The sequence below is a fragment of the Anser anser genome, assembly GCF_964211835.1.
Source record: "Anser anser genome assembly, chromosome: 4".
Lineage (NCBI taxonomy): Eukaryota > Metazoa > Chordata > Aves > Anseriformes > Anatidae > Anser > Anser anser.
Window position 1 is genome coordinate 71,786,614 of NC_139724.1, and position 23,002 is coordinate 71,809,615.

General features: G+C 46.1%; 1 protein-coding gene across 12 annotated transcripts in view; it reads left to right on the forward strand.

The window, feature by feature from the left end:
* The window catches only part of CTBP1 (C-terminal binding protein 1), a 147,371-nt gene that overhangs the window by 68,782 nt on the left and 55,587 nt on the right, over nucleotides 1-23,002 (forward strand). For 2 of the 12 annotated variants that reach the window (XM_083836290.1, XM_083836295.1), the window contains exon 1: nucleotides 10,763-11,009. The exons of 4 other annotated variants lie outside the window; for them this stretch is intronic. In XM_083836290.1, coding sequence (XP_083692416.1) covers nucleotides 10,970-11,009 — 40 coding nt within the window. In that variant the 5' untranslated portion in view covers nucleotides 10,763-10,969. Of the gene's footprint in view, nucleotides 1-10,755; nucleotides 11,010-11,796; nucleotides 11,833-23,002 lie in introns of those variants that run through there. 6 more of the 12 variants (XM_083836298.1, XM_083836302.1, XM_083836293.1 and 3 more) reach the window with 6 other exon arrangements.

Below are 23,002 nucleotides of genomic sequence, written 5' to 3' on the forward strand. Positions count from 1 at the left end.
AAAATCAATATAAAAGATAATATTTTAGCATGAGTTGATCCTACAGTCTTATTCAATTCCAGCATAGCAGGCTAAGTAGCAAATGCTCTTAGCAATTGTTTCTGTTAGTGGAATTTTGAAAGCACTAAGAGAAATCTTGATCCATGGAGACAGTACAATAATTCACATTGACATATTTTCCCCATTCGCCACAGGGCAAGTGGAACTCTTAATGCTCCTGTACAAAACCTTTTTCTCCTTTTCTCTCTTTTTTTTTCTTTCTCTGAGAGCAGAACAGTAACAGTGGCGATCATAACAATGGGTTATATGTAAAAATTCAGACTACCCTGCAGCCACCAAAGGGGAAGAAGTACAGAAAATTTACTGTCAATGTATCTTTGCCTTTTTTAATAAAAACTCTTGTGCAATGAGTATACATATATATATATATTTGCATACTTGGTAGTGTTTTGGGGGTTTGATGGCTGTTTTAAGCTGGGAGGCACCTCTGGGGTCAGCGAGCAGGTAGCAGTGATTGTAGAACAAGCTTGTTTGAATACTGCATATGCGCATGAACTGATTCAAACAAAAAAAATCTCTTCTGAATCCATTCTGTGCCCCACGACGTACACTCAGCGCCCAACAGAGACAGACATGCCAGTGATGTATACACAAGGAATATTTGTTATCCATTGTAGTATTTTGCCTCCAGCTTCGAGAGACCCAATTTTATCTCCCCTTCAGCGGTAGAAATGATGTCAGCATCAGCGTGCCACTTTTTGCCTTGGATGGTTAAAGAGCTGAGAAACTGAACTGTTCAATGATAAAGATCTATGTAAAATATGTATAAATTTAAGCCATTTCACCCATTTAGTACAGTGAAACTGTCTCTGAAATGAGATTTAAAGATGAGTCCTTGAAAACTTTGGTTAGATGTTCAGGAAATAATAGACGGTTGACTTCTAATAGTGCCAGAAAGAATAATTGCACTGCAAGGAGCAGTAATGATAGATGACCAGATGTATTTCTGCTCAATGTGCATCACGTTGGATGTGTATGCTACAAAAATGTGTTTTATTAAATTAAAAGTTAACGAGAACGGTTTTCTAGGTAAATTAGCAAACAATTTCATTGGTGTCTCTCTGTCCTTCCCCTCTCTCCTCCCCACCCCCCTTTTTTTATTTAAGGCCGCCAAGAGACTAGGCTTAGGTCACAAATGAGATGAGTTTGATGACCTCAGCCTGTGGCCTCGCAGACATCTGTCTACATCTCAAAACATCCATAGATTTTAGGACAATTGGAAATCTCTTGTTAGGAGTGATCCGGGAACAGACTGAGAACACAACTCTGATTGCGATTGTAAGACCTCAGCAAACAAAAACTCCTCCGTTTCTGCTCAGCACTTGATACTGTGTTGAATTTACAGTCGTGGTGCTTGAAAGGGAAAACATTCAAAACACTCTAATTGAACCAAGGTAGTGTGGGCTGTTTCATTTATTTTTTTTTCATTAGACTATTTGTTATCTACATGAATTATGTTCATTCCTCTCTTGTGATAGTTCTCTGATGTGGGTGCCTCTGTAATGTTAATCACGTAGGTGCAGCCTCTGGGAAAGACACCAACTTTAACCTTTCTGGGTCATGGGTCTCAGAAGCCACGTTACTTAGAGATCAGCACAGTACAGCCATACACAAAGTATTCCCATTTGTTTCCAGGTCCTTCAGGAAAATTTGATTAATTATTTATACGTTATCTATAGACACTTATTTATTATTGCAGCTCAGTTCTCTCTGGCCTCCAGTAGTTAACTTAAAGTACGTTTTTCCAAGGTGACTTCTACATCTGTGCTATATCTTGCACTGCTCATAAGGCATATCAAATCATTTCAATTAAGAACCCAATCTGTTTGCAAAGACGTGGTAGTATTTCCCTTTTTGTCTACGTCTGCTGAACTTTCCTCTTCCCACAGTGATGTACAAGCCAGTACTGTGATCACTCCTTCAGATGCATAAAATAATGCAAATTAATAAAAGCTGATTCTAATATCACTGCCTCTTCTTCTGGTCTTAGGGACAGGTAGGACCCAAGTGAAACATGGGAAATTGGAGCAAGTAGCTTGAGTGTTTATATGCCATAAGATGTTCCCTAGAATTAGGTGATGAAACAAAATCGTTTGGATTTTTGATTGCATCGGTGCTGCCGATGTTTAATTGTTAAATGTGTTTCTTGTGACCTGGAGGTTCACGTGGCATGTCAGCGTAGTGAGAAATAATTTATTACACCAAAGGAATATTAGATACCCGGTTTCATAAAGAAGACGACAGCATACTTTAAGAGACTGAATAATTGTCTTGACAAAAGAAATGAAAAAAACCTGAAAAGAGTAAGATAAGCAACATGGCATTAACTGAAGCTGATATAGTGTTCCCAGTGCTGTTCTGCGTAGCCCTCTGTTGTCGGAAGCTTACGTTGTAAAACTACTGTAGAAAGTTCTTGCCTTTATTTTAATGCATTCTGTTTGTAGAGCAGGATGAACTCTTTGTGGGCTTTTCAGTGTCAGCACGAGTCGTCAGCGCTGCCAGCGCGTCCGCACAGCAGCCTTCCTGCACCTGCCGGGCCCAACAGTAACCACCTTCATGATCTGCAGCGGTCGCTGTGAGGTGGTGGAGTTCCCAAAAACACCCTTGTAAGACCACAGCTGTGATGGGCCATGGTACAAAGCCAACACAACATCTATCAGGTACCCTTTGACCACAAGGAAGAGCTGAACCACTCCCAAGACAAGGGTTTGGCAAACGCTTTCATGAGATGTGTCCCTCCACAGCATTTTCTTCTTGTAACGGGGTCAGGCTTTTGGCAAGTTCACCCAGAGATCTTAACATAATGCCGTCATGTGAGGTGCTGAAGCGCTGCCTTAGCCTATAAGTCGCAGTATTTGGCAATAAATGTAAACTCGAGTAGCGGTAAATCTGTTGATACTGATTATCACCTACCTGAATCAACTCGTACGCTAAAGTTGTGTATTATACAAATACAAGTGGGGTGATCAAGTCATGTTTTTGTTAGGATAACAGGCGTTTTCTCTCTTTGCATTATTCAGTAATACAAAGGGAGCTTTTTCAAAGGTACGTGGTTACCTTATTACTGTGTAAATTGCCACCTAAACCGATGTCTTTTAGGGTTCGAGTTGTGTCTCAACCCTTGCATACTGATAAGGATTTCTTGCAGCTTACTTGTCAGCTGTTGAGATTTAAATCTTAAGCACAAGTGAAAAAAAAATTGCACAAAAATCAGTATTTTGGTTCAGTAAAAGAAAAAAAGGTAAATTACTTTACTTTTAATACTGCCTGTAAAATCTTTGTTAGGTAACTATACACTTATTAGGAGGGGTATAAAAATATTAGTTTGCTGCTAGATTTATGGAGACACACCACATAACCACATATAGAATGTGTTTCCGTGGCCAATGGGGTATGCATTTTAGTCATGAAATCTTGCTAGTTTCTTTTTACTGTTCCAAAATCATCAACCATTCCCTGTTACGGATTGCCTTGCCTCTATATTGTTCCATATGTTGTAACTATGGAATTGATTTTCACTGCCTGTCTCTTACTTGCTGCCGTTTTCTCCATTCTAATTTTTCTGGTTTCTTAGAGTACAAAGGGCTATTTGTGGAGATTGCTGCTGTTTTTTACACATCTAATAGGATGTTTTTCTAATTTTATTACAAATTTCTGGATATACTACTTTTAAAATGAAATTAAAGCGAGTCAAAAATGATCCAGTTAGAGCTTACACTTTTTATCACAGCCCATTCAATTCTTTAATAGTTATCCGTAGGTAGATTTTGTTACATTCAAACAAATGAGTTCATTTTTTTTGGCGAGCCAAGGGTTTTCTGCCACTTGTTATAGCTGCTGTGCAACGTGCAGATACTGAAGGTGTCTGTGCACAAATGCTGACGACTGTTACTTTGTGGTATTATCAGATTTTAATTGTATATGGACATGATCAGCCAGAGGAAGGGAAGGCGCTGCTGGGAGCTGCCGCGTGTTTCAGGCTCTGGAGCGATGCTTCACTAGAGGTCACTTTTTACTCACTAATGAACCGTTCTCTTATCTTAGTGGTGGGTGATAGCGGAGTGCTGGCAGTGCAGTATTTCATACGGGCACAAAGCTGGAAGTGTTCAGTTTGGAAGAGGATGAAATTCAAGACTGATAACTTGTAATCATCCCAAGTGAATTTGACAAAGCAAGAGGGTTCACTTCAATGTCACAGATGTCTGTAATCCTCGCGCGTGGTTGTGTTCACGGCCCATGGCAGCAAAGCGACTTTATTTAACACCGGTTTGTTTTTTGCATCCTTTAGCATCCTTCCTGGTTTTTCAGATGTGTTATCCTCTTGGTTAGTTGGGAGACAAGTCTCCAGATGAGTACTTAGTGAGCTGTTACTTTGATTTCATACACTTTTTTATAATTTTTGGTGGAGTCCTCAGTTTTGTGATACGTTTCAAACACAGAACCATGATATTCTCTACGCCACTTAATGAATGAATTTGTAAGTGTGAAAGTAAGTGTTTAGCAACTTTAAAATTATCTCTGATCCAACTACAGCTTTTTTTCTGGCTCCTAGTTGTGTAACTTCTACAAAAATAAGGTCTTAAGTGTGTTGTGAGGGAACTAAAGAGACGGCAGAGTGCAAATCGCCTTACAGCACAGGGACCACTACCTTAGTGCCAGAGCAAGCAGGTAGGACTGCACAGCATTTTTAAAGGTGCCAAGTGCTGCTGCTTTAGCATCGTGCCAGGCCCAAAATAGTAAATCCCACTTCTGAGCAGAAAATTGCCTCGGGTTTGGAGTAACATTAGTTAACTGCTCATGGCTTCAGAGCTAGAGCAGAGCAGAGATGAAACTCCTGAGCATCTCTCTGCTGTCTTCTGGAAGTGGCGGTGGTGTTGGTATGTCCCTGGGTGCAGTGAATGCACCTCCTGCGCGTCGCTTCTGAATTTGAATTTCTGTATCCACTGAGTTTTGTGGCTGTAGCAAAGACTGTAACAAAACTGAAGACATATCCCGACAAGAAGTTCATTCAGGATACTATGCTGGTGCTGCTTATGCTGGTGCTGCTTGGCCACTGGAGAGTTAATTATTTTCCGTATTACCTGTGAAATGACTACGACCAAACAGGTTATTGAATGTATTACAAACTTGCAGGTTTTTGATCCCTGCAGCTGGCTTTGATATGTATGTCTGTCTGCCACTTCACTTGCTGCGTCTTGACGTACGGAGCGCAGCGTCACAAAGAGTATCTATTTTTCATGAGAAAGAGGAAATCAGATGTCGTAACTGCCCTGCGTGAGTCTGAGCCTGCTGCCCTTCATCATACAGAAAATAACACCTTGCGTCATGACCAGGCCCACTGATTTAAAACTTAAGAAGCAAATTACTGCTCAGCTGTAGCTTGCTACAACCCAGTTCTGTAAAAGCAAACGCAGAATGTTGTTCTTCTCGTTCATTATGTTGAAAGGACGTTGTATTAGAATTTTTAATGGAACTTTTCGTGTAATGTATTCTTCCCAAACGCCTGTTTGAACACCTTTGGAGACAGCTGGATTAGTGCTCTCACTCGCTGATTGAGGAGCTCTCCGCTGCCCGCAGGATTTTGTTAGTAGCCGCAGTTAGCTTTCTAAGGACTTCCCTGGGACGAGGAGCCTCAGCACAGCGTCTCTGCAACTTACACAATTTGAACGGGCTCCAAGATTTCAGACAGGTGAGAAGGAGAAAGCCTCCCCCTGGGTTACAAACACTGTTTGTTCTTTCATGTTAATTGGCTCTCCGTTCCTGGGAACACAGATTGTGCTGCTTCTCCTTTACCTCGTACAATGTCAAATCCCCAAAGCAGCCCTGGCAGCGCAGAAGGGAGCGAGCCATATGGGGCAGGTTGCAGTTGTTCCTTCAGGTCTGGACTGCTTCCACTGTGAACAGATGGACAATGGCTGACATCCACTAATGGTTCTCGATAGGTTTCTTCTGCTGTTCATCTCTATCTTCTTTTTCTCTTCAGCCAGAACGCAGACCTTCCTGGAAACGGTCTGTTAACTCCTCTTGACTAGATGGAAAATGATACTTCTTATTTCATGATAACCAGAAAATGCAGAGGATTTAATTCCACCCTGGTTCTTGTGGTTTTAGCACTTATATGAAGAGGGTGAGATCAAGAAGAAAATCCCTTAGTCACTTAATACAGATAACATCAGAGGAGAGAGGTTTTTTGTGTTCACTGGTTTGAAGGGAATTTATTCTTCCTTTCATTCAGCACACTGCGAGCTTTTTCACTTTTGTGTGGCTGTTATTTCCAGTATAGAGCTAGTGTAGCCATTCCATTTTGAGAAAGGAGCAGCGCGCGTTTGGCATTTCAGAAATGACTTTGAATGTTTGACACAGCTGAACTTCTTGTTCATTAAGTGGAACTTTAATCTACTGCTTTGATCCTTTGGTAAACCTTCTTTTCTACAGTAGATGAAGGTCCTCTATTTTATTTCATGCTTGCAATGACCACCATTTCTTAAAGATTAAATGTCTCCCTTTTGTCAATTATTCTTTTTTTCCATTTTCCCCTCAGAACCTGCTGAAAATGGTTCTCCAAAATGGCCTTTCTCTTTCACATCTACCAGAAAGCATTAACTTCCTACAGTGGGGAGTTACACAGAGGAAGTAATACATTAAAAAAAAAAAAAAAAAAAAAAAAAGCTCTAATTATATGCAATTGCAAAATGAAAGTAGACTGATCTGTATGTGTGTGTTTTATTAACAAATGCTTTTCAGGATCTCAGTGAAAGAAGGAAATATTTAAATCCAAAGTCTTCCTTCCAGATTTGAAATAAATTGCATTGACTTATTTTGATTACACATTTTCAAGATCTATTTTTAGGATAAAGTTGAAATGTTGAGCCTGCTTTATTCAGCCATTCTTTTCTTCTGACATAAATCCCTTTCAGGATCTCCTAATAGCATCTGCGAGATTTACTATTGACAAAAGCTAAGATATTCCTTTGAAACAGATCTTACATTTTGATTAAAAAGTGCACAAAGGTTTTAAAATGACGGCTTTAAAAACTGCTACAACGAGCGTTCCTATGAACGGTGCATGTTTGATAATGAGGGAAAAACACACGTGAACGAGCCAGAACACACAGCCATGGCGAAATAAGGAAAATTTGTAAGTACACAATCGCAGTATCTAGATGTAGGAATACTGTCAAATTGCATTATTCACTTTAAAAAGAATTCAGCAAGTATCTTGGCTCATGCTTAGATGATACAACAGTAAAACTTCCTCTTTCAGTATCTTCAAAGTCACATCTGCTAAAGATATCCTACCCTAATGTATCTAATTTGTGAAAGCCCAAGGTCATGCCCTTCTGATTAGAGATTCTGAGGGGAATAAAACTTGTACTTAAATTATACATATGGCTGTTAACAGATACACTTAAAGCAATGTATTTACTCTTCAGCACGTGTGCCTCCAGCTGACTCTTAAGAAGGCAGGAAACAGTTTGGGGGCTTTGAAAAATGCCATAATTCTTGGTGCAAAACAGGGAAGACTCTCAGCAGTGTAATGTTACTGGTTTTATTTATTTTTTTTTTTTTTTGAGTTATAGTGACATCAGTGCCAAATTGTGATAAAAGGTTGGGAATTGTTACATTCTGTACATTCTGGGGAATATTTACTTACATTGTAGCTGCACAAATCATAGCCCAAAAGATGTGAAGAGGACCGAATGTTTCGTGACCCAGAGGCGAGCCTGAAGACGTAGGAAATAAAATGGATGGGGGTAGCTGGAGTCAGCTGGTTTGCTCCTGGATTTTCTCATACCCGGTCTAAAACTAGGCCACTGAAAGCCACATAGAGGGGAAGGAAAAGAAAGCCCCGAACTCCGGGTGAAATCAAGCTTGATTTTCTTGCACAGAAACAGCATCGCATTGCGTTCTGCAGTTAAACTTCAGTCCCTCCTCAGTTATTTTGTTTCCTTTTCCACCCTGAGAGTCTTCCCAGCTCCTTCCCTAGAGCAGGTGCCTTGTGGCAGCTGTGGAAGAGCAGGGTGGAGAGACCTCACGACTTGGGAGACAGGGTCAGATAACCTCTCTCCTTTAGCAGGTGCAAATCAGCTCGCTGCTATTGAAAGAAACGCAGTCGGCCAGTTACAACCAGCCGAGGACCCAGCCCTTGGTGTTTTCCCAGGAAACATGAATTTGTGATGCGTGCACGCGTGCACAGGGAGGCGAGTAAGGACGTCACTACCTACAGCCTGCGTATTTGTTAAGTCTGCATACAATCAGAGAAGAAAAAGAGCAAGCATATGAGTCCCTTCATGAAGTAGCGTAGAGAATACCAAACTGCAGTATTAATAACCTCCTGTTATTGAATACTCCATCTGTTCATCATGCCAACTTATCCTCACTTAGAGCACTCCCCTTGTCATAATATTTTGTACCACACTCCCCTCCCTCCTCGGAGCAGCAGCTCCACTTCAGAACTAAACATTTGCCCAGTCGCATAACCCCACCGAGGAAACGGTCTCATTGCCTGTGTCTGTTTACGTTTCTATATAAAAAAAAACACGTAGCTCAGCTCAGATTTCCTTTCTGAATTTTCATTTTCGCTATTAATTTTTTTTTCCCCCCGAGATGCTTCCATGTCCATATTGCTGTTCGCAGACACCGCGCTTGCCGTCTGAGCACGCTCTATCCCTAATGCCTGCTCCTGCTGATACGTTGCCACATGGCAGCGAAGAAAAAAAATATATAAAAATAAATCCCCATTTTCTCCCCAGAGCTTTGATACGTATACATTTCCCTATTTGCTAACACCTATAAACGTCAATAAAGCGGTTAGCCACTTTAAAGCGGTTAAAGCCGAGTTTATTCACGCAACCCCCCCCCGAGGCGCTCGGCAAGCTGCTGTCCTAGGGAAGCGTAAGAACTGGGGGCTGTTTGAGGGGTTTTTTTTGTCGATGCCCGTGCCCCCTTCCCGTGGAGGCAGGAGGAGATGGAGGCCGGTCAGAGGCTGCACCACCACGTCCTGGGAGCCACCTCCCCATCCTGCCGGGTAACCCAGAGGACGAAGGGGAAAGCCCAGCCGGGGCCGAGTCGCCAAGGGCCATCTGTCAGCTAAAAGCAGCGGCTCCTAAAAACAGGGGGCTTAGCTTACAGAGGGGGGGGGGGGTCCCCAAACCCAGCCCCCCCCCCCCCCAGGCTGAGCCCCGGGCCCAGCCCTTCCTCCTTCCCCGGGCCGGGCCCAGCCCGCCCGAGCCGGGCGGTGCCGCGCACACTTTGGTTGGCGGCCGCCGCCGCCGCCGTTTTGGCGGCTCGCGGGTCCCTGTGGCGGGCGGGGCGGGAAGGGGCCCCGCCGCCATCAGCGGTGGTAACCGGGGGTCATAAGTTCCTGAAGTGAACCACCGATGGTTATTCTCAATAATTATTCTCAATAATTTCATTAAACGATCCATCAATAATAAATATTAAGAATAATTTCCTGAAATGAGCAGTCGAGAGAAATTATTAATAGTTATTAATATTTTCCCAAAACGATCCATAAATAATCATTATTGTTAATAATTGCTAATAATTTCCTCAAATGAGCCATCAATAATAATTAATAACTAATAATAAGTTTCTAAAACGAAGAGGGTGACTCATGAGGTTACATTCCGGGGGAACCCTGTTTGTTGTGAGGCGCATCAAGGGGTGAGATGAGTGTATGGGGAGCCCCGGGTCTGCCCTTAAAGACTGAAACGAGCCAAAACCCACCATTTTAGGTTCTGTTGGGTCTGTTGGAGAGCTGGCCTGACCCCAGTCTCCAATCCCATCCTGCTTCAGATGACAGGAGCAAGATGCTGGATTTCTGACTTCCACAGGACCGGGGAAGGGCACATCGATCGCTGGGGATAACCAGCAGACCCTGTGCTATGGGACTCTGGAGCGTCCAGATCCTTTCCTCCAGTGCCTCAGTGCTTATAGGCAGCACCCAACGTCTCCTTAAGTGCGCACCATATCAAGTGTCTTGTTTTGTTTTTTGTTGTCTGCCCATTTACCATTTTCCCCCAGTACTATGTGAAAAAAGGAACTGTTATCACTTAGGCTCCTGCTGTGGCCCTGTGTGGGGTGAGCGAGCAGGGCTGGGGTGAGGCGGTGCGGGGCCCGGCAGGATGAGCGGGTTGTGGTCTGTAATCACTTGTGAGGGGGGAAAAGCCACAGAAAATAACAAACTGAGAGAAGGGCTGATGTTTGGGGAATCTGGGGGGTCGCAGTGAGCATTAACACAGTGTTAATATTGAACGCAGTGTTAACGTTGGATGCAGCGTTAGTACTGAACGCAGGGTTAAGGTTGAACGCAGCGGTAATGTTGAACGGTGTTAACGTTGGACACAGTGATAATATTAAATGCAGTGTTAACATTGGACGCGGTGTTGATATTGAAGGCAGTGTTAACACTGAACAGCAGCAGGTATCTCCCACTACAAAAGTTTCAAAGCACCACCGGGGCTGAGGGCTGCCCTCCAAATCCCGCCGCCCGCCCCGCTCTCTTCCCATCCCCTCCACCCTCTGTGCACCAAGAGATCGAGGCGGCGGCGGCGAGGAGCCAGCCAGCCAGCCCCGAGCCTCCGCCGGCTCGGAGGCGGCGAAGCCGTGCGCGTGCGCGCGGCGGGCGCAGGGGGGCGGTGCGCGCGCGGGCGCGGGCGGGCATGCGCGCGGGCGGGCGGGCGCGCGCGCGCCGAGGCGGCGGAGCCGAGGGGCGCCCAGGCAGCGGCCGCCATATGCCGCGGCGGCGCCCGCCTGCCCCCGGCCCAGCCCCAGCCCCGGCCCCGGCTCCGGCCCCGGCCCGGCCGTGCCCCCCCCGCGGCCTCTTCCTCCCCCTCCTCTTCCTCCATCTCCTCCTCCTCCTCCGCCCCGCCGCCGCCGCCGCCGCCCGCCCGGGCGCAGCGCTTCAATGGGAAGTTCGCACTTGCTGAACAAGGGCTTGCCGCTGGGTAAGGAGCTCGCCTCGCCCCGGCCTGCCGGATCGCCATCCGGAGCGGGATCCGGAGCGGGATCCGGAGCGGGACCGGGAGCGGGATCCGGATCGGACCGGGGGAGGGGTGTGCGGGGAGCGGGGCCGGCCCGGCGGCTGCATCACCGCTGGGAACTTTGCCTGGCCGTGATGGGGTGCCGGGGTAGTGGTAGGAAATAAAATAGGAGTTGGTTCTTTCTTTTCGATTGTACTTCTTAATTTTATTTATTTATTTTTATTCATTTTTTTATTTTTTATTTTTAACTTTCCTGATTTTAGTTATTATTTTTTTATTTTCTTTTTTACTATCTTTTTAATTCCATCTTTTTATCCTTTTAAATTTCATCTTTTCCTCCTTTTAATTTCACCTTTTTTATCCTCTTAATTCCATCTTTCCATCCTTTTAATTTCATCTTTTCCTCTCTTCATCTTCTATTATTTTTTTTTTTAATTTTACCTTTTACACTTCATCTGTCTGTCTTCCTAATGTTACCTCTCTCCTTAATTTTACCTCCTCAAATTAAAACTGGGGTGTGGGGAGGGAGAGACGTAAGGTTCCCAACTTGCCCGCCGCTCGAACTCATCCCTTGGAAATTAAAAAAATAAACCAGCAGCAGCAGCGGGCTGAACCGCCCCGCTTTCCGCCGACCTGGTGCTCGCCCGTCCCCGCGGCCCTTTCCCAAAACAGGAAGTTTCCGAGCGGCGTTTTTCCCCAGGAAAAAAAAAAAAAAAAAAAAAAGCACTCGAGGCCTGCCCGCTGCCACCGTCGCCCGAAATCCGCGGGCGGGTTGCGTGGCCCAGAGGTAAGGTTGTCCTCCGGGCGCTGGGCGTCTCTTCTCCTCCCTTTTCCTCTCCCCTTTTTGTATCTTTTCCTCGCCGTTGAGGCGCCGCCGGAGGCGTTTTGGGGCTGGCGGCTGGTTTTTGGGGTGACGCGGGTGTCGTGCGCGGGGCGAGGTTAGAGCTACGCCCCTGCGCAGGGTGGCCGTGCCTTATTGTGTGAACTCCTGCGGGGTTTTTTTTTTTTTTTCTTCTCGCAGACCTAAGACAATGTCGAGCCTGTTTATAAACATTATCATTTTGTAAGCAAATGATGCCGGGGGAAGGCTGCGAAGCGGAGAGCGGGCTTGTTTACCGTGCTGATGCCCTGCGCTCTGCTCTGCTGCTTTGTTTCCCTCTTAAACATTAAATTCGAAAGTCAGCTTTTGACCGATGGCACCGGGCAGGACGGGGTAACCGTAGAAAAACCCTTGTTATCAGCGGTGGTTTTCAAAATTTCACCTGTTGTAACCTAAATTAAACAATTGGACGTCACGCTATATTTTAATAACTGCTGTCCTTATCGGGAAGAATGTTTGCTTTTAGGCCACGGCGGAGCAGCTCAAGATAATCATCCCTGTAGCCTCGCTGAAAATAGTGAGGCCTAATAAACCCGAGCGAGTGTGTACTTTTTACCCGGTGAATTAAAATCAGCTCTGATATATGCGGTGTACGCGTGTGTTTCGAGTGCATCGCGCCGATTTCCTTCTCCGGGGTCTTAGGAGATGTAAATAGTCTTATTTAGCATTCCAGCCCCATGGCAAGTAGCCTGATGCCCCATTAAAATGTTTTGAATCTCGTCATTGTGTCCCCGTAGGAAGGGAACGAGAAAGCACAAAGAAAAATAAAATTCGTATGTAAATAATTTCTGCCGTGGGTCGAAAGCTCATTAATCAACGCTTTAAATTTATTTTTTTCTGTCTTTGTAAATAAAGAAGGTTAAAAAGCTCATTATCAAGTAGACCATGCTAGGAGGGAGATAATTGTCCAGCGCATCTCTTTGTTCTATATTCGTATCTGTTTTATCTATTTTTAGCTGTGTGGTAGTCAAGCAGGCATGTAAAATTAGCAGCCCAAAGTGCTAACTTTAGTATATTTCATGCTGCTGCTCTTTATTGACCCCCCTCCTCCCCCAAAGGCAGCCAGATTTCACTATTTGAATGCCGTGGCGTTTGGCAAATAATACCCTCTTTGGTTTATTATCGTGTCAACCGTTCGGGGAGAAAGCTGGTAACAAAATACTTTGCCCACGTGCAATTCTCTGGTGTATTTCAAAACAAAATGAAGCAGACACCCCCACCCCTGCCCTCGGCCTGCCGGTTTTCCAGTGTGACTGAGAGAGAAATAGGTGGTTGTGAGGTGGCTGCGATGCCTCGGTGGGCAGGAGAGGCCAGTCAGAGGGCTGAACCTTCCCTCGCTTTGGTCAGAGACGTGAAATAACGTCAGCGAGGCGAAGGGAGTTTGTGTGTGTTTGTGTGTGTGTTTGGGCGTAAATGGGAGCAGCGTGCGTGGTGCGTTCGCTGTCCTGCTGGGAGCAGCCCCCACCCCCCAGGGCAGAGTCCGCGTTTCTCCGTCAAGCGACGCGTTATTTTATGGCTGGATCGGCGGACGAAGTCGTCACAGCCCCCCGAGTTGCCACAGTCGTGCTCAGCGGAGGAGCATAGTCAATGGAAGCGCTGTTGGAAATGAAACTGCTACAACCACCCCTGTGAATTTCTGGGCTCAGCGTTGTCATGTGTAGTTAGAGGAGCTGGAGCGTGCGGCTCCCGAGCGCACAATGAACTACTTGTAAAAAGCTCATCCTCGTAAATAGTGTGCACGGGATGACGCTTTATCATAACGCGGAGCTCCTGATAGCGTGACAAAACAAATGACAAGTGTCCCGACGTTTGTCAGTTTGGTTAGCTCTTGACTCGTCCTTCTGTATCATAAAGATAAATGGCAGCTGCTCTTTGTTAAAAACGCGCGATGCTTCAATTTACTAATCTCCCCGGTCCTGAGAGTTATAGTTTTATTTACAATGTAAACAGAGCGGTCACAGCGTGTAGCCAAAAGTGTGATCCGAGAGATTAGGGCCAGGCTGGGTACCGGAGAAGTGTTATCGAGCAGATACAGGAGCGCGCTCGCCAGCGTTGGGAAGTCGATCCCTCTTCACTGAAGGAAGAACAGCTACCCCAGTTCGGTGGCTAGTCCCTTCTGGGGACAAAATCCGCATTACCCCCAAGGTATCTGTTGGTGTGAATGCCATAAAATTGGAAAAAAAAAATAATAAATCACTTATTTTGCCAGAAAATAGTTTGAACGGCGATAAGTGTCTGGAAGGGCACGGATTTAAATGTCTCGAGTGAAGAGGACTGGGAAGCAACGCGATCTGTAATTTGCTGACGTGAAATACAACACTCGCTCAGAGCCGTGCAAATACTCGGGGCCACAATTGCTCGTTGCCATTTTGTCTTCCCGTACCCGCGATGAATTTCTCATCGCTGCGTTGCTCCAGAGCGTCAGGGGAGGCTGGCTGCTCGTGTGTGTGCTGGAGACCCGCGTTTAAGAGTACGAGATTCAGGTTTTTGCCTCCCAGGCCAGCTGGGAGCACTGATGAGGTGATACTCTTCCAGCATGTGTCAAGCTTTCAAATCCCCCAGCAGTTGGCAGCGTAGCAGCATAGCAGCCTCAGCTGAGGCTCCCTAACCTTCTGGCCCCATAATTATTTATTTAGTGAGGGAGTGGAGATGGAGTTACACGTTTAATACGTGTCCTAAAATTTAAGGTGAGGATACCAGTTGTACTACACGGCCCTTTAGCCTTAGTCCCTCTGCCGCACGCACTTCTTCACTCCCAGGCAGCGTGGAAAGGGATTTATGGCCTTGGGAGATGGAAGCTCCCAGCTGTGTTTTTGGATTTCTTTCTCCCCCGCTGCCATAGGAGCAAAGATGACGATTCATTTGAACCTTTGCATTGATCAGGACAAGACCGCAAACGTTCATTAGAGAGAAATGTAAAATTCCCATTTCCAGCTGCAGAACCGTAACGCGCTGCTCCCTCTCGGCGTTTCTCCGGGAGGACTGGGGGAGCGCAGCAGCCTCCACTCGTGGTGGGCGTGCTGGGATCTCGGAGCTGCGATTACCATCGGGTCTCTTCCAGCGCCCGGTAATCCTCAGCCCGTCTTCCCGAATGATTAACGTGCTCAGCAGCGCTTTGGGAACGTGAGCGCATCCGGGCGCTGCCTGTCTCAGGCTGATGGACGACCCCATGCAGCAGCGCCGCGGGCAGGGGGAGGCAGAGCCGGTGCCTCAAATTGTTCGGGGTGCGAAAAAGCTGCCAGTCCTTGGACCACGCTGCTTCTTAGGTACTTGCGGGGCACTGCTCCTCGTCCTGCTTCGCTTTGCTGGTTGGAATGACCACCAAAAACTTCGAATTGCTTTTGAACCCGACCAGAGAGCTGCCTGGTTCCTCAAGGAGTTAGAGACAGTCCTCAGGGACAGGGAGCAAACCTCCCGAGGCACGACTGAATGCCCGATAAAAGGAAATCACCCAGAAGGAACATCTGTATGGTAGATGGATAGGTTAATTATTTTTTGATGTGCAAAACATAACGTACTTATGTTTGCCGTAGTAGAGCAAGAATTTAATTTTTGAGGAAGATGATTATAAATTAACTTCTGTGAAATATTTTCATTTCATCTCAAACGTATTACGCTTCCTGTATTACTGTTCCATTTGCTAATTATCCAGTTTGTGTCTAATCAACCTAATTGAAAATTGACATTGTTTGATTGTTATTAGTTTTTTTTCTTTGAACTAAATGTTCCTGTGCTACAGTGGGTTTCATCTTGGTGTTTATTTCGGACGATCATTGCTTATCCCTGCACTTTCATCTTTTCATCCCGTTCTCAGGGGGCTTTGGAGGGATTTCCTTGCCGTGTACCTGCCAGTGCAGCCGGCCCGAGGGGCTTCTCTACAGACAGCAGAGAAAGCAGATGGTAGGGCAGGGGGCAATCGTTTGGAGTAGTTGTAAAACCGAGGCTGTTTAGTAGAAAGCTCTCATTTCCATCCCACGTGAAGGCATTCGGTATTAAAACACGAGGTAGTGCGACTGTGCGATTTCACTTCACGTTTGCTGTAAGGCATGTTTTGGGAGTTGTATTTACAGGTCAGTGGACGTCCCTTATCCGTGCCCAAATCACAGTCAGCGAGTTGTGTCACCACCGGCAAAGTTACAGAGGGCTGGGATGGAAGGAGCCCAGGCCTTGTGGCCCCGTGTGCCCGAGCTCAGTTACCCCTCCTCTCCTTGCGGTCCCTTCAGAGCAGCTGTGATGCCGGCCCACCGCGAGGAAGGAAGCAGACGAGTTCCTTACTGGGCTTGAGCTGCAGCGCCAGGCTCCTGCAGTCCAAATCCTCGCTTCTGGATGTGCACCGACCCACCCTGAGCAGCCCCAATATTGTTTCACAGATCGCATCTGGCGCTGCCGTACGCACCCCACGATAGGAGCGGTGAGAGGCGCACCCAGCGGGATCTGTCGGGTCCCTGCCGTTGATCCACATGTAAACCATTTCGCTGCCTTTAAAGCAAGCGTGGCTTTTGCCACCTTCGACGCTTGGCTGGGACGTGACCTTCAGAAACGAGAAGTGTCTGTGGCTGGGAAACCGTGCAGGGACAGTCCGGCGTGCTACGTGTGGGCCTGAACGCCGCTGCCTGGTGCAAAAAGGTTGTGGGCCCCCATCTGCTTCGGGTGGTCAGAGCCGAGCCTAACCATAGGCGCGAGAGGTGCTGGTTTAGGGCAGATGAGGGCTCTGCTTTCTGTTCTGTTCGTGTCAGAGCCTTGGGAAGCCGGGCTGGCGGCTGTTGCTGCTGCAACGTGAGGGGTTGTGCCTCTCTCCTACCCTCCAAAACGCTATCAGTAGCGATTAGCCCACGGCTGCTTTCTGATGACAGCAGGAAAGGCAAATCCAACTCTCCAAGGCTCTCCCGCTGCGTTCCCGTTGACCTGTGTTCCTTTCCTGAGGCAGGAGCCTGCACCGTAAAGCCTGTACCTGGCCACGTAGAGGAAAGGTGCTCTCCTGCATCCCACCTGGCCGGTGTGCCGGGCGGTCAGAAGGCAGCCAGGAGAGGGGCAGCACTGCAGGGTATTGCCATCATCTTCCACTGTGTGCACTTTTTTGCTTTGCAGACTGCCCTCGTAGCCCCTGGGTGAGTCAGAAATTGGGTAATCCAGCCCGAAGGGAGCTGCAGGCAGCAGTGTGCTGATCTACAGGGGGGCTTGCAGGTTGGGAGCACTGCCCCCAGCCCTTCTCATCCATGCACCCCGACAGAGGTGCCGCTGGGGGCTGCCCTCCCCTCTCTGTTCCTTCCCTTTAATTTACAGTCACAAAGTTTCTCTTGGCTGCTTCAAGAGTTTTACCCGGACATGAATTTGCAGACTGAGGCGCTGATTTTTGAGCCAAACCATCCAGAATTACCGCTGCTTCTCCCGTAGTTGCAGCACGGCGTTCTCAGTCTCGTACAGAAAACGCGCGGCTTAGCAGAAACGGTGGTGCGGAGCCCTTGGTCGGAATTCCCAGATGAGTCAAATTTCATTAGATGGTTGCAGCCAGCTTGTCTCTTGCTGAGTACGTAGCTTTACTCTTTGCAGAGTCATGCAGGACAAAAATGTTTAGCAGAGATAACCACAAGCCAGGCTCCAAACTCTTAAACTGATATTTAAATATTTTTTTTTCTCTTTAATGTGTTGTAGCAGATATGTTAAGCTGTTTATTTTTCAACCGGATAATGAGCGTTTTCACATTTGTGGTCTACCAACCATCTTAATGCGTGTCTGGTGCTTCACTGAATAGTATTAATGTGTATCACAGCCTTTCTCATGTTGTTGATTTTCCCGTTCGTATAATCAGCATTACTGAGGGAAGGGATCTTCAGTAATTGTGCTGTATGTGAGAGTTCCCATGCTGCCTGGAACTGGCTAGCCACCTCCTCACAATGTACTGTTTCCTGGGTGAGAAAGAGCGTGGAGGTGCTGGCCAGAGCCTCTGCAGCATTTTAGGTTTGATTTTTACATCCTTGCCGAGTTCTCTCCTGCGTGCTAAAAGCGGACCTCTGCTAGCGGAGCTCCTTTTTTAAACTGCCTTGTGCCAAGCTTTCTGTCTTTCACTTCTGCTGCAGGGTTTTGGCGTGGAAAGTCTCGTTCGTTTAGGCTTGTTTACATGAGCTTTTGGGGTGCTTTAAGATGAGAAAGTAGCATCTATTTCCATTATCTCCAGTTGTTTGCACCAAAAAGACTTGCTACCTTCACCCTCAGTCACGATTTGTAGTTAATACTGCAATCGCTTTATTCATAGGTTCTGTCAAACTTTGGTTGATTTGTTTTCAGCTCCTGTGAGTCGTCACTGCCTGTGTGAATTGTGTTGAATTTCCAGACAGTTCTTCGTGTGGGACCTTCTCTTGTTATCCTAAAACTAAAGCAGCCTCCTTCATCTGCCGTGGTAGAGTCTGGTGGGCAGCAGCGTAGCCACCAAAGCCCTGCTCCTTTGTGATCTCCGGCCTCAGCTCAGCTAGGCAGCGGATTTTTATTTATTTTTTTTACAAGCAAAAGCAACATCTAAGAAAATAACTTTTTATCTGTGTAGAGCTGGATGTATTTTAGCCACGCCAGTCTAGATAAAAAGAATGTCTTGCATTTTTTAAAAGCTTGTGGGAGGAGGCTCACAATAGAGGCTCCATTGTGCTCTTAGTACTGAGAGTACAGGAAATCACAAATTAGCTATGACGAGAGTATTGCAGGGGAGTTTTAAGTTTACTTAATTCCCATAGTATTGTATGGTTTTGAAAGGGTTTCACAATGCATTATTGCCTTTCGGGTTTAGTTGTGTATGTTGTTTGTATTTGGCAGTCCTCTGTTCAAGGCTTTCTCTTACCATGTCTTTGTTCATGTTTTGAATCCTTGAATCCAGATGACTTTCCTTCTTACTGTAAATACAGAGGCATACGAATACACTTGGTATTTATCTCATGACCACCCTGCAGCCATCTAAAATTTAAATCTAGCATTATGTATTCAGCAGTGAGAAAGAGCTCCTTAGAGCAAGCGATAAGAAAGGATTTTAAGTAGGAATCTGGAGAACAGAAAGCTGCAGGCGCAACTTTTCCTCTGCTAGCAGAATTTGATTTTTGATCCTGCAGGATGTCGAGTCATTCCACTTCCAACTCATATCGAAGGGAACTGGAAGGGGCTTGCAAATCCATGGGCTCCTGGCTGCATCCTACATACTGAGCCAAAGTTACTGCAGGATAACCCTATATGTTGTCCAAAGATTGCTTGCAACTGAGGAACAAGTTCTGTCTCTCAGTTGAGAGAATTATGATTATGAGGGCTCTTCACGACCATGAATCTTCTTTTCCTAGTTGAGTGAATAAAAAAATTCTACAATACAGCATATTTTCCTGAGTTGGTATGTTAGAAACTGAAGTACGGTGTGTACTATTACTTTATTTTGCCTTTGTTTTGTTGACTTTGCTAGGATTGTTGCTCCGGACTTGTTTGTCTGCCTGTTAAATTTTTTTTGTGATTTTTCTGAGCTTTGTAGCTCAAAAAAACAATCTGTTGACAAAATTAATGCTCATGTTCTAAAAGGAAAATATTTTCTTACAACCACAAAAATGAAAGAAAAAAAATCAAGAAACAGAAAATGAAGTTTTTTTGCCTGTCTTAGGGATACCATCGTATAGAAATGATGAAGTTTTCGAAGTGTGCAATTCTAGCAGGTATTGAAATGAGGGTGTTTTTTGTGCAGGAATAAAAAGGGCCTCAGAAATCATCTAATTCTCTCTCAGACTTTCAAAGAGAATTAGTAAAGATTAGTTTTCATATTAGAAGACTAATTCAAAAAGAACATTAAACAGGGATTATTTTTATAAATAGTAAATAACCTCCTGTCATATCTAAGGGTTCTTTGATCACAGAAATGCATAGTGAAAGAAGCAGTTCATGAATACGCCTTATGATACCTGGGAAACTGCTCACATTTAATTAAGTGCAATTTTAAATCAAGTTAGTTAAGCTAGTGCATGCCTGTTTGAACTCTTTCACGTTTGCATTAGGACGCTTAGGAATCGGGGAAGCCAAATTAGAAGGTGGTAATCTGCAATGACTTATACTGGGTGTTCGTGTTCTGGTGTCCGAGCATGCTTTAGTGTGAGTACAGCTCCTGTGGGGGATTTGTACCTCTTTATATAGGGAACTTAATTGAAGCACTTATATTAGGAAATTAATAACCAATATGGGAACTGAATTGCCTTCTCCAACTCCTTAGCTTCATTTTTTCCCCCTTTGGTTATAGAAGTTTAGCATTGCTCAAAATCTTGGGCGGGTAGTGAGTAAGATGAAGTGTGAACTTGTTGACTTTAAGGGGAAATTTGGTCAATTTACTGACTGGAGGACTGGAAGAGAGGGGAGCAGAGGCAGCAGTGCTAGCAAGCGTGCAGGTGACAACGGTGTGGCCTGGCTGGTCCTGGGGCTCTTCCGTCACTTGTGCGTAGCCTGCTGTGCGTTACATGCAGGTAACTGGTGACCTTACTTGTGAAAGCACTCTGAGATCTGGTGAAAACGCCGAATTCGAGATCGATTCTCTTATTAATGGTGCTCTGAGTCGGTGCTGGGTAGATGTTGTTGTGTCTTGCTTACTTACAGGTGAAGGGTTTGGGAGGCGAGGCAGTGTGCTTTCAGTTGTGGCCTGAATTAAAGTAAATGCACGTAGGAAAAGACAGCCTGTGGCTTGACGGAACACAGCTCCGTACAAAACATGCTGCTGTGATTGAAAGCCTTGTTTTTTCAAATTAAAAATGTACTTTCCGCTACTAAAGCTCTTTCTCTTTAAATAAAGAAAAACAAACAGAAAAAAAGCCCCATACCCAAACCATCATCTATATTTGAATTGGGAAGCTGTATTTTGCCAATTAGCTTGACGGGACACGCATGCAAAGAAACCAGCGAAACGCTGCTAAGTGCTGAGGCTGCAGCTACGCTGTGCCCTGAAACACTTGTGCTAGCACCGAGTACTCCTGACCATGCAGAGATACGAAGGTTTGGAGCAGAGACATGACTGCGAGCTATTTTTACTTAACAGTTGAACTTTGGAAGAGAAGAAGTAAGGGATAATTTCTTTCAGTTGGAGTTTGCACGTTGTGTGACTATTAAAAACTTCAAGACGACTGCTGAGTAAAGACAGCTCCTTGAAGTGCCAGATGGAAAAGAGCAAGAGAACTGCCTGCTGTTTGACACAGAAAGGGGATTTTCGCAAGCCTTGTTTTGGGGTCTTCCCCCAGCCTGCCCTGTTGCTGTGCCAGGCTCTTTGCTGGGCTGCAGTTTCTGTCATGGGGGCCCATCCAGACATGAGATAAGTAGCCCCCTCATTAATTACACGACAGAATACTGACTTCAAACAGCATCTTCATCACTCAAGCAGCATCACCGTCACTTCACTCAGCAGGTCTGCATCACGGCTCCGTGCTGCTGGGATCAGCACGGCTCTGTTCCAGTTCCTGCTCGCCTTGTCCAGTAAGTGCTCTTACGGGCACGGCAAACATTTCTGCTATTCTAGAAATGCGCTGGCTTTTTTGAAAGCTGTCGTGGTTTGTGAAATACGAGTCTGACTGTTTGGTTTGGACGGGAGACCCCTTAATTCATTCTTTCGCAGGGTAGCCGGTCGCGTTATTACATCCATTTTATATGGATTTCGTTCAATGCCTATGTTTACACATAGCTGGGAATAATTGGAAAATGTGAAAAATGCGGAGTATCCTTCAGTTGGCTAAAATTTGAAAAAAGGGCGTTGTTTTTTTTTTTTTCCTGCCGGCAGCTGGAAGGCAGCCAGGTGAAAGTTAACATTCCCACAATACCTTTTTTTCTGTGGGCTAATGGGCAAGTTCAGGGCAGCGTTCTTGCAGGCGGCTGGATAAACACCGGGCCGGCCAAGGCTGTGGCACGGCTATTGCTGAGCGTGGAAGTGTTGCCGTTTGCCCTCGCGGTTGTTGCTTTGTTGACGATTTTATGTCATTATTGTTTTCCTGTTTATATTTAAATAATATGTTATTTAACACGGAGCTGCTGAGGAGAGCCCGGCGGAGGCCCCTGAGCTGCTGCAGGGCCTGGGGCGCCTCTGCTGTGAGGAGAGGCCGAGGGCTGGGGAGAGGAGGCTGGGGGGGGTCCCAGCAATGTCCCTAAACACAGAGCCCTGGCACAGGCTGCCCAGAGCCTGGGGGGGCTCCTTGGGGATCTCCAGGAGCCGCCTGGACGTGGGGCTGGGCCCCCTGCTCGGGGTGGCCCTGCTGGGGCAGGGCTCGGAGCAGAAGGCCCCAGAGGCCCCTGCCAGCCTCGGCCGTGCCGTGGCTCTGTGGAGTCCTGTTACCATTTAGGATATCGCCCGAGGCAGCGCTGTATGAAAAATCACCATAATCCAGAGATGACCTCATGCGTGGTAGTGAAACGAGGCAGCGAGTACAAAACTAACTTTCAGAAGCTTTCAAAAGCTTGGTAGAGAGGCATCTGTACAGCAGTAGTGTCTTTCTGACAGTGGCTGAAAAGAGGTGAAGGGGTGAGAAGCAGATCTGCCCTTTCGTCTTGCTCAGCTTTGGGCACCCCTGGTCCTTCAGTAGGAGCAGGCGTGGGGCTGGGTGTGCAGCTGGCAGCTCTGGCTGGCTCCCAGCTTGCAGTCACCGCTACTGCTTCGAGCATTGGTAACTTTTATAATCTTAAAGCCTCATCAGATTTTATAAATACATTTTTTGCTTGTCAGAATTCACATCTTTGTACTTCCAGAGTCGCTAAGCAGTTTATGTTCTGCAAAAAATACTGCAAAGTGCATAACTTTGCATACATAGTTTGATCTATTAAGAATATTCAACGCTTTAAGTATTTGTGCAATTTATTTTCTTTTTGATTCCTAAATAGCAGTGCACTGTGTACTGCCTCAAAGTAATAGTGTCCTCTTGAAGTGCAGGAATAGTGGTCCTTCCACCCAGGTGAATGATCATTTTTGAGCTACTGCAAAAACTGTAGTAAGGCTGGGTGGGTTAGCTGTGGCCATCTAGGGACAGTTTGGGGAAAAGGGAGTCAGAAATGTGCAGAATTTTGGAGCTGCTAAATGTCTATAGCTTTATTGGGCTGT